General features: G+C 38.6%; 2 protein-coding genes across 3 annotated transcripts in view; both read right to left on the minus strand.

Moving 5' to 3' along the window:
- The window catches only part of tex264a (testis expressed 264, ER-phagy receptor a), a 148152-nt gene that overhangs the window by 51386 nt on the left and 85783 nt on the right, over window positions 1–10983 (minus strand). The window lies entirely within an intron of this gene.
- LOC123987563 (phosphatidylinositol 5-phosphate 4-kinase type-2 gamma-like) lies at window positions 3514–9957 on the minus strand. 2 transcript variants are annotated; one of them, XM_046076563.1, is made up of 10 exons: window positions 9808–9957; window positions 9606–9703; window positions 8564–8660; window positions 7777–7926; window positions 6431–6577; window positions 5847–5885; window positions 4266–4379; window positions 3944–4193; window positions 3723–3826; window positions 3514–3594 (listed from the first exon to the last, which is right to left on the minus strand). In XM_046076563.1, the coding sequence occupies exons 1-10, from the start codon at window positions 9955–9957 to the stop codon at window positions 3514–3516; spliced, it is 1230 nt and encodes a 409-aa protein (XP_045932519.1). The 2 variants fall into 2 exon arrangements, with proteins under 2 accessions (XP_045932519.1, XP_045932520.1); XM_046076564.1 differs by lacking the exon at window positions 7777–7926.

Consider the following 10983-nt stretch of genomic DNA (forward strand, 5'->3'; position numbering starts at 1 on the left):
TTATGCCGATGATTTGCAGATTTATTTGCCTTTAAAACCGAATGTTAGTGTTGCACTAGACTCCCTACTTAGTTGTATTAATGATATTAATATGTGGTAGTCACAAAATTTTCTTAATTTAAACAAAGCAAAAACTGAGTGTATCATCTTCGGTAACCCAAATGGTTCAGCGGTGAATTTGGGGGCTCTGGCTCCATACCTTAAGCCTGCCGTCAGAAATTTGGGGGTCACTTTTGATTGCAACATGAAATTTGACTTGCAAATCAGTAATGTAGTCAAAATAGTTTTTTCCAGCTTCGTCTTCTATCTAAAGTTAAGCCTTTTCTTAACAGGCATGACCTAGAAAAAGTGATTCATGCCTTTATTAGTTCGAGGTTGGATTATTGTAATGCTCTTTATGTTGGTTTAAATCAAAGCTTCATCTCACGACTTCAACTTGTGCAAAATGCTGCTGCTCGGTTTTTAAGAAATACATCTAGGCGTGCTCACATCACTCCCGTCCTCTACACTTTACATTGGCTCCCAGTGCTGTATAGAATAAATTTTAAGATTTTGCTCTTCGTTTTTAAGGCCCTAAATGGCCTGGCCCGGAGTACTTAACTGAGATTTTAACCCTGCGTGAGCACAGCCGGTCGTTACGGTCTTCAAACCAATTGGTTTTAGAAGTCCCAAGGTCGAAGTATAAGCGATGGGGTGATCAGGCGTTTGCAGTTGCTGCTCCGAGACTCTGGAACAAGTTACCCCCTGATATTCGCACAATTGCAGATGAAACTATTTTTAGGTCTAAATTTAAAACCCACCTGTTTAGAATGGCTTTTAATACGCAGTAGTGGCGTGACAATTTCCTTTTTCTTGTTTCTTTTTAACTTTTCTGTTCTTTTTTTTGTTATATATATCTATTGTATGATATGCTGTTTTATTATATTTTATGATGTGAAGCACTTTAGATACCTGACGGTTGTTGTAAAGCGCTATAGAAATAAATGTTTATTGATTGATTGATTGATTGATTGATTGGGGTCTGTTTGTAATGAAGTCCAATATCCAGTTGCAGAGTGTTGTACTATAGCCCAGAGTGCTGTGTCTGCTGATTAGTTTCATGGGGGAGATTGTGTTGAATGCTGAGCTGAAATCCACAAACAGCATTCTGATGTAGGTGATGTTCTTCTCCACTTGTGTGAGGCTGAGTGGAGGGCAGTGGAGACAGCATCGTCTGTGGATCTGTTGGTGAGGGTCCAGGCCGACTAGGATGTTAATCTTTATGTGCTGAAGAACCAGTCTCTTAAAGCACTTAATCAGAATGGGTGTAAGGACTGTTTACTTTCAGACCTGACACGGCAGACTTTTTCGGCACAGGGACGATGGCGGCATGTGTAGGCATAGCATGTGTGTGTGTAATAGCAGTGGAGGAACACTTGCTGAAGAGAGGGAGCGGTGGCCGAGCTTCACCGGTATTGTGCCGAGTTGTCCACACCTTGCGGGAAAATTTATCACCGTTGATGAACCACACAAAGAATATTATATCGTTTTTAAATAGCCAGCTACTTGAAATAGACCCGCTTGGAACCGCGACGTGCATGCAGTTGTCAGCAGCATGTCGTGCACGCAAAACTCACACAAGACAGGTGAATGGCAGGAGAGAGAGAGACAGAGAGAGAGAGAGAGAGAGAGAAAAGGGTCAACAATAAGCGCCAGTTTAGCTGGAAATTTACAGTGTAAGTTGAATGAATAGCGACACCCACAGAGGTTGGCCCATACTTGCTAACCCTCCTGATTGTCTTTGCCCTCTTCTGGTTTACTTTCAGAGACAATGCTCCTGATTTCCTGTATTTCTCTTCAATTTATGACAAATGTTCACAGCTTTGTGTCCTTTTCATTGCATTCATTACAGTTTCTGGCACTGTACAGAGCATTTAAGCCCAAAAACTCTCTACTGTTTCTACTCAGACAAGTAGCATGCACATGAAGCAGAATTGTTATGATGGTTGCTCTAGAGTGACGTCAGAGTTGCGTGAAAGAAATCTGATCTGTATCTGATTTAGAGCACATATGAAAGTGGCCCAAATCCAAACTGGAAAAGATCAAATTCAATTTGACTTGCACTGTTCATACTGATTTTAAAAAAAAATCAGATCTGACTCACATATGAGCCAAAAAATACAAGGTCTGTACTCTGAACGTTGCCTTTGTTGAGGAGATGTCACATATCTTTGGTGGTGTTGTTGTGTTGTTAAATAGTTAATATCATTCAGAAGCAGGTAAAGTGATATACAGTATGAGGCTGGATCCAAGCTATTTACATGCATGTGACATAAAAGCTCTTTGATCAGTTCACGGTTTAATAATTTGTGTGCTGTGGTGCCTTCGAGATGATGCAAGTGTGTATGTGTGTGTATGTGTGTGTGTGTGTGTGTGTAGCATCCCCTGAAGCTGACACAACATTGCAGTGCCATGTAATATAATAAATACTGAACACTGAGCAGCACTACTGGAGAGTAAAACTTTTCAGCTTCTTTCAAAACACAAACAAAACAATTGGTACTTCATCAGCAGCAGCTTGTTTTACACAAATATTTACAGAAAATGGAAAATTTGCATTTCTTTACTGTTAAGGAAAACAAAACAGTGAAACTGGTATATTTGTTTCTCTTTGGGAAGATTTTAAGTTTTAATAGCATGTAAATGTATTCATAATACATTCAATTCTAAACAACATTTCCAATGGTTTTAAATATTTATGTAATAATTAAATGCTATTTTTCATTTCAGTTTTCAATTTAAAATACACATAAAAATTGGGATGTCAGGCAGCATTCATCTTGTTATGTTTGTGCTATTTATTTAAATCTGCATTTGGCAACATTTCATAGCTCACACATGGTGCTGAGAAGGAGATGTGCATTGCATTGTTGCTAATAGAAACCCTGTTGATTTGCCCAACTTGTTTTCTTCTGCTAAGTGTTGTCACTGGTGGGAAAAGAGAGAGCACAAATGAATATATAAGAGCATTACATAAATGTTTCTCCCCAGCAGCAGTGAGTGAGACTTCCATTGAAGGAAAACTGGACACATCCACAATAAATGTTGTGACATTTTTCTCATCCTCTCCACCCCCCACTGGCTTTTAGGAAGAATAGATTTTCAGAGGTGCTTACTAACATCACCTCATGTGTTATCTTTTTGGCAATCCTGCATCACTGGTGCCATGCAACATCAAAGCAGTGTTACAGAAACTTTAAGTGACCGCAAAAGAGAGCAACATCAAGTCTCCAAGAAAACTTTCCCTCCTTCATCTGCAAAATGCCAGTTTTTTATTCAAAAGAAATGCACAGTGCATCTTGCAGTACAGAGGGTAAATGGAGGGTAAATGCTCAAAAACCACATAGATCATTTAGAAACTAACAGTTCCATTTTCAGTGCTTCCTGATGTTGATTTGTGATGACGTAAGTATTGCATAGTGAGACTCCTCTTGTATTAAATGAAGTGAGGGAAGCCTGGACCGAATCCTTAAACTAGGCAAAGATCTTAGCGATGAACTCCCGGAAACGTTTAGCGTACTGCTCTGGGTGAACTGTTGAGATTTCTGCTCCTGCCTGCAAAACACACACAGCCACAGTCGTTCACAGATGACTGAACAGAAAAGCAACCCTTTAGACTTTGCAGGATAGAGGTGTAAAGGCTGCACATGGCTAACCGATCCCTTTAAACAACACTCTCTCACCCCGTGTTTGACAGCTTTGGCAGCATGAGCAGCTTTCTTCTTGGTGTCGTACTGTGTCAGCACGTCAATAAGACCCATAAAGTACACCTCCCTGTGGGGGGCACCTACATGGGAGCGATTCACAACATTTGGTGAGTAACATTGATCCTATCTGCTGTAGCCCAGCAGGAAATGAAGTTCATGTGTTTTACAGTGGAAGTATCTCAGTTGTCAGGACTCACCTACAGCGCTCTGAATAGCGTACACATCCACATAAGGGTTGAACTCCCCGGGACTCATGGGTTTGAAGGAGTTCATGTAGCCACTGATACCCTCAGGTGAGGTGGAGATCGGAGCAGGAGCAAAGTCATTTTCATCCTCCTCTTCCTCGTTATCGGACGACTCCATCCCTTCCTCCTCCCTCTCAGCCCGCTCCACATCATGGATGCCCAGCAGCAGGCTGTAGTCCATGATCCTCATACGGACCAGGAACTGCAACAAGAGGACGCACAAGTTATGTCCAGGAAACAATGGCTGCATGCTACTTCAACACTGTTTCCTTACCTCGGTATCTCTGTTGAGCTTGTCCATGATCTTCTCCTTCTCCTCATCGCTCACATAAACTTTTTGCATTTTATTCCTGAAGTCTACATCTTTGTATGTGGGCAGCTCCTTCACCTGGAAAAATAGAGTGAAGGTTTACATTACATTTAGCCAACTAATCACAATATTTATTGGCATTTTTTTCATTAAAACTCAGTCCTACTTCCAGTGACATAAAACTCAAATAACATTAACCGAAATCAACACAGTTGGAAAGATCAAAGGTTTCCAAAGAGCAGCTACTTCTCTGTCTTTTTATATCATTGTCATTTCTAAAAATCTAATATTAAAATCAAATTTGTCACAGTGCACAAACAACAACAACTTTCAATTAACAGGGCAGACCTATTTGTTATCCCACATCCCAGGAGAATATTGAATTTTTTTTATTTTTTTTTTTAATAAAATATATTTATAACTGTTGTGGGTGAATTAACTCAGATTTGGTTAAAAGGCAGACTCGTGATCTAATCTTGATTTGAGAAAAGAGTACTCCATCTACATCAATTCAGGCTCGACCCTCATGACATGAAGAAAAAAGTTTATTCAACACAATTTTTTTAAAAACAAATTTTACATGATTTTTAACATTTAAGGTCTGCCACCTCTATGAGCTACCTACAATATTTTACTTTTAGTGAAATAACTAAGAGTGGAGAATTAGTGGGCTTATGAATTTCACAGCCTAATGTTAAAACTTTATGATTTGTAAATGTTGTCGTTTTTAGTTTAGTAGGACAAAAACAACGATTTTCTTAAACATGGATGATGCACAAAGACTGAGTTGACTGGTTAACTTGCAAAAACTTTAGAAGAATAGTTGGATATTGTTAGAAATACAATTAATCTTACGTTTGCCGAAAGTTAGATTAAAAGATTGATACTACTCTCATGGCACTTAAGGTTTGGGATTTTTGTTTTTTTAGAAATATGAATCACAAGCACTGAAGTGGTTCAGGGGGTTGTTAAAGGGGCATTCCACTCATTTTTACATGTGAATGTCAGTTTACTCTTCAGCAGAAGATAACAACCAAGCTGGTGAATAGAGTTGTATAATGTCTCGTGTGGCTCTGGAGGAGCTTACTTATGTCTGTGGAGGAGCTACATTACAGGAAATGTAGGATTCAGCATTTTTATGGGACTGCATTAGCACATGTAGAGCAGAAAACCAGTTTAGTGTATAAGAAATACAGAACTTAGAGTATCTCTTAGGTGACAACCTTATACGAGGTAGCTGTGCAATTATAATTTTTTTTTTTACTTTATTTCCATTATTTTACAAAATATCTGACCAGGTCACCATACAATTAAAGTTAACAAGCTCAGTGGATACTACCCTTGCAGGATCTACTGCATCATCATTTCAATGAGTCTGGGTCAAATAACATCAAAAAGAACAGGTTGATGTGAATTATATATGACTTTTTTCTGTTTGTGGCATCCATTTAACAAATGTGACTGCATCCCTTTAGTAAATTGCCAATAATCTACACAGTTGAAAGTAGGGCTCATCATACAACCTTTACCTTAATTTGCGCTCACCTTCTCTTTAAAACTTGCTTCACGAGATACAAGGGACCCCTGAGAAATAAAAAAGACCCCCACAGTCACTAATAGGTAACTGTTAGCCAAAATACTACAGAAACCATATTCACATATTACTTCACAAAGCTTTTTATCAGTCACAAGCCCCTGAAAGTCAGTGTCTTCATACATAATACATGAATGGCCATGAATCCAACAGTCTGTTTACTACTGAGGTGGTTTTGTATCAGGCATTACTTAAAGGCATGAAAGCTAAACATTTGTGAAATTATGGGGTGAGATTAAAGTGTGTTTCAAGTAAGAGACTTTAAATGTTCTAGCACAACCTATCTTAATGTGGACAGCATTTGGTTCTTGACAAGACTCAAGAAAATCAGTTGGTGGAAAGAATTTAATATAATGAAATTTTATTTTTCCACACATGTCCAATGACATGTTTTTCCATTCCAATGGAAAAATTAGACACTATGGATGCTTCAACACATGATCCACCAGACTGCAGGTGTCAATAACAACAAGTACTCTGTAGTGATTACAGTCTCTGAATCCTCAATTAGCTACGAGCCTCCTGCAGGATTTACCTTGAGGTCATATTTCCTGTGTACATGCAGTCTGTGGCTGAACATGTTCCTCATAACTAACAGGTAGGTGTCCTCGCTCTCCACAGTGACTCTGTACATGGCCAGGAACTGAGGGAGCAGCGTATTGCCGTGGCAGGTGACAATATGCTGGAAGAGAACAGCAATGAATATAGACAATGAATGATACAATAAAGGAGATAGATAGATAGACAGACAGACAAATGAATATGTTTGTTTACAACTCCACAGGCCTTTTTCACAGAAGACATTTTGACATGCCACAGGAAGAACAGCACAGCAGTTTCAGGGTCCTGGTATTGTGCATGCTAGCTCACTGTCACAGTCTTGGCATACTGGGTCACTTAGAACAGAGTCATTGTTAATGTTATCAAGAATGCTTCTGCTTTTTCTGCTATGGCAAGTCAAAATGTCTGCCATGAAAAAGGCATATTAGGACAGAACAAATGTAAATATATTTCACTGCACCACGATTACATTTACTTTTATTCATTTGGCAGACACTTTTATCCAAAGCGACTTACATTTAAGGAACAACATGCAAGCAGAAATAAAGTAAGAGATCTACAAGTGACAAAATATACTGTAAGAGCAGCAATGACTACTAGTAAGAGCTATAAATGCATACGGCATCAACTGGACACATACCTAGAGGAAGCAACAAGAGTTAATGGATAGCACAATCAATACAAGAGAATTTTAAGGAGATAGGAGAAGAAGAGCACAGGAAGTACATGTTAGAGTTGTTATAAGAGAAAGTGTTCTCGGAAGAGATGAGTTTTCAAAAGCTTCTTGACCTTATTTAATGATAAATAAACTATCCTGATACTTGATACTTGATAAGTAAAACTCAAATGTTTATTTTGCCAACATGTAAAGTCAAATATGATTCTCTGTGTACTTAAATGTCTTTAGAGAGTGCATTTTGCTTTTAAATCTGCTTTTCTAATCAGTTGCTCATCATAAATGTCTGTATAAACAGTGTGTCATGAAAGTGTGTCTGTTGCTTTACATAAGATGTTTTTATGAACTAATTTTAAATGTACAAAAGAAGATATCTCTTCATGGACCATCACTTGTAGAAGAAAAACTCTCTGAAACTCAAACACTCATCTTTTAGCTTTGATGTTGTAAAACCTTTGCCATGGCAACCAGGGTTATTACAAAAAGAGCCCATTTTATCCCAGTATACAAAAGACACAGGACAAAACGAGAGGAAAATATGTGACTAATGGAATGCATGTTCAGATTTTACTGACCGGGGTTAATAGACAAACTCACTAAAGTGTGGGGTTAAGATGATGTTTTTCTCGCTGTGTTAGTCCTACCTGGTGATACTCAGAGAGGATGTTGTGCATTTCCTCCACCTCTTCACTGGAGATTTCTTTTACTACCAAAGTGCGGTCGTATGATGTCAGCAGCAGCCCTACGCACTGCCCGTCCTCATCTTTGAGTGGAGAACTGCGAGCCAGAGACACCTATTGTCGAGAGAAGAAAAGAAGAGAAAGGATCTCTGAGCACTGGCAACAAGTGACATCAGTCGTACAGTACATCTGCTCAGTGAAACATTTTACATCCATTACAACATTATAATGCGAATCTCAAACACAAACAGGCAAATTTATGTTGTGGATGTGTTTTGGATTAGTCTTAAAAATAAAAAAAATTACGATTTGCACTGACACACAAGGTGAAGACATTTCTTGCATCACTCTTGTAGATGTGCAGAAATACAACTTTCACCAGCACACACTTTAAAGTGCACATACAGTAAGTCTCACCTACGGTAATTGTGTGCTAAGCAAATGTGTCCTGAGCACAGTGGATGAGGACTCCGTCTGCCAGCTGGTGCATGCAAATATCACACAAGGAAATGCAAATTTTGAAGGGAGCAGACCAATGCATACAGATAAGTGTCTGGTTTTTATATATAAAAAACAAAAACAAAAACTGCAAAATCTTGGACGTTCTGTCTTTGTGAAAGTCTGTGTGGCAGTTTTTCAAGCATCTTGTTACCTGCCTCATCTTATAAAAGCATTTTTGTCCACCTTTTTTTTCATTCCTTTGTTTTTTTGCACAATCAAATGTTAATTTGCGAGGGACTTTATATCACACCTGGTAATCTTGGTCCTCGATTCCGAAGCGCTCTCGCAGATTTCTGAACACCTGTGGACAATATTCTTTGAATTTGAACTGTCCTGGAAGATTCTCTCTGAGGAACAAAAACATTTGAATACATATAGTAAAATGAGAATAATAGAGCTGCAACATTCTTCACACAGCATCTGATCAGGAACTGCCCTTGACTGAGAGCTACCAGTCTTCCAATGCTTTATTAAATAAATATTAAAAGAGGTCCCCTACTTTAGATAATTAAGTTTAATGTGAACAAATAGAACATTACAGTGCACAAAACTAACATATTTAAATCATGTGATCAAAAGGATAACATGATGTCTGACAGTTTTTGTAATTTTCCAAATTGACAATTGCATCTTTGCTTATGTGCAAACTATTTGACTGAATTCTTTTTTTGTGGTTTCCACATCAAGCAAGACGAGTAACACTTGAGTAAAACCTCGCCAAGGTAGCAGCACTTTAAGGTGAGAAAACATATTTTATTGTTCTTCCCACCTCTTTGCACGACCTGGATTCCTGACAGGATTAAAGGATTACTGAAATCTACTCAAGTTTTCTACCCCTAGAAATAGCATAGAAAATGCTTTTATAAATAAGTATTATTTTGAAACAAGCTCTTTCAAACACATCCACACAACATTTCCTGATGAATTCATGAATATTGTTATTTTCTGTCTTGTTATCTGAAAGTTATTAATGTTCGTGTTTACACAAGGTAGTGAGACAGCCCACTGGGTGGACGTTATGCAGGATTACCAATGTTAGTATATAGGCTAGTAGTTTTACATATAGCCTTGATAATATTGCATACTGCAGACCATTGTCCAGACAAGCTACATTGTGATTACTTTCATCTTTTTGGATAGGTTCACAGTTATTGTTAGAGGTAAATCTATTAGGGTAGAAAAGCAGTGTTGTTCTAAAGTGGACTGCAATTTAAACACACGCAGGCAAATAAATCAGTGCAAATGACAGGAAGCAGGATGAAGGCTCCTGGCTGTTGTGTTGAGCACAGTACTTGTTGAAGAGGTGGTTGTTGACTTTGATCTTAGTGCTGGCTTTGAAGTCGTCTGGAAGCAGCATGACAGGTAAGGGCACCTGGCTCAGGTCATTAATCTGGGCATGATCAATAGATTCATAATTAATAAGCATACACACACACACAGACCAATAGAAACATGCAGTGGACTTACAACATTAGGCAGTGCACACATACCCACCGAATGGTTGACTCCCCACATCAGCACGCTAAACACGGGGTCACTGACACGGAAAACCTCCACTTTCTGCTGCACAAAGTGTTTCTTCTTCGTCTTCCATGTGGGCGCCAAAGCATGCAGAGAGTTGGGGGTGGCACCGGGGGAAGACATCGCACTTTCACACTTATCCGTGTCTCAGTCTGTGTGCAAGGTTTTAGTTGGCATCTGTGGCGTCCTGTTTATGTAAAGTAGCCTGAAGTCCGCCTTGTGGAGCCTCAGCAGCAGCAGCAGCCTGCTGGCGCTGTGAACCCACAGACACCTCCTGCTCAGTGCAACAACAATGCAAATCACAGCAGGCGCAGAATCAGCATTGCACTCAGAAATAATCTTTACTAATCTTGTGCATGTGAGGAGTGACTGCTTTTTCTTATAATAATTATAGTTCAATAGTTCAGCCAAAGAGTCATGTTCCTTTCTTCTATTGGCACAAAGAGCTGAAATGATCCAGCATTTCTCTGGAAAAAAAGAGAAGTGTAACATGACGTAAATCATCTTAATCACCCCTCAGATTTATCTTGGGACCCTATGGGGGGGTCCTGACGCTCAGGTGTAGAACCACTTTCATAAGGTATACTATCTTATTCCTCTATTCCTCTATTTATCTAAATGAGATGGGCAACATATTACAAACCCCTTTCAATAAAGTCCAAATACAAGACAAAAAACAAAAAAAGACATTTTAAGTAATATAGTATTTATTACAAGGCTTTTATGGACACTATTGTATTTTTCTTATCTGTTGTGTTGTGAGATCTCAACACACCTTTAATCTTCTTTCTGTTAGATTTTGTGAAAAGAAGCATAGGTACTTAAAAAAAACGTGTGTTCATATGACACATATAAAGGGTCTCACGTTAGTTAATAGTTTTAGGCTTTCTATGCTGTAGTCATAATTCTGTACTTGTGTTACATGTGATGTTGTACTCTCCGACCCTGCAATGATTCACAATAAACACGAGTAGGTGAGATGCTGCTCCACAGAAGTCTTAAAAGTTGTGCCTTCTTCTTCTTCTTCTTCTTCTTCTTCTTTGATGTTGCTTTATGGTCTATTTGGATTTAAATCTTGAGCAAAGTCATTTTTATTTTTTAAAAAGGTAACAAAATGTTCTTTAAATGTATAAACTCCAAAAAGCATCC

The sequence above is a fragment of the Micropterus dolomieu genome, linkage group LG18 (genome assembly GCF_021292245.1).
Source record: "Micropterus dolomieu isolate WLL.071019.BEF.003 ecotype Adirondacks linkage group LG18, ASM2129224v1, whole genome shotgun sequence".
Classification (NCBI taxonomy): Eukaryota; Metazoa; Chordata; class Actinopteri; order Centrarchiformes; family Centrarchidae; genus Micropterus; species Micropterus dolomieu.

Excerpts from the sequence above, each read along its gene's own strand:
- LOC123987563 (XM_046076563.1), bottom strand. The coding sequence starts at position 9,957 with ATGTCTTCCCCCGGTGCCACCCCCAACTCTCTGCATGCTTTGGCGCCC. Across the intron at positions 4,380-5,846 it reads AAGCAAGTTTTAAAGAGAAG|GTGAAGGAGCTGCCCACATA; the intron begins GTGAGCGCAAAT and ends CTATTTTTCCAG. Across the intron at positions 3,595-3,722 it reads CCAAAGCTGTCAAACACGGG|GCAGGAGCAGAAATCTCAAC; the intron begins GTGAGAGAGTGT and ends TGTGTTTTGCAG.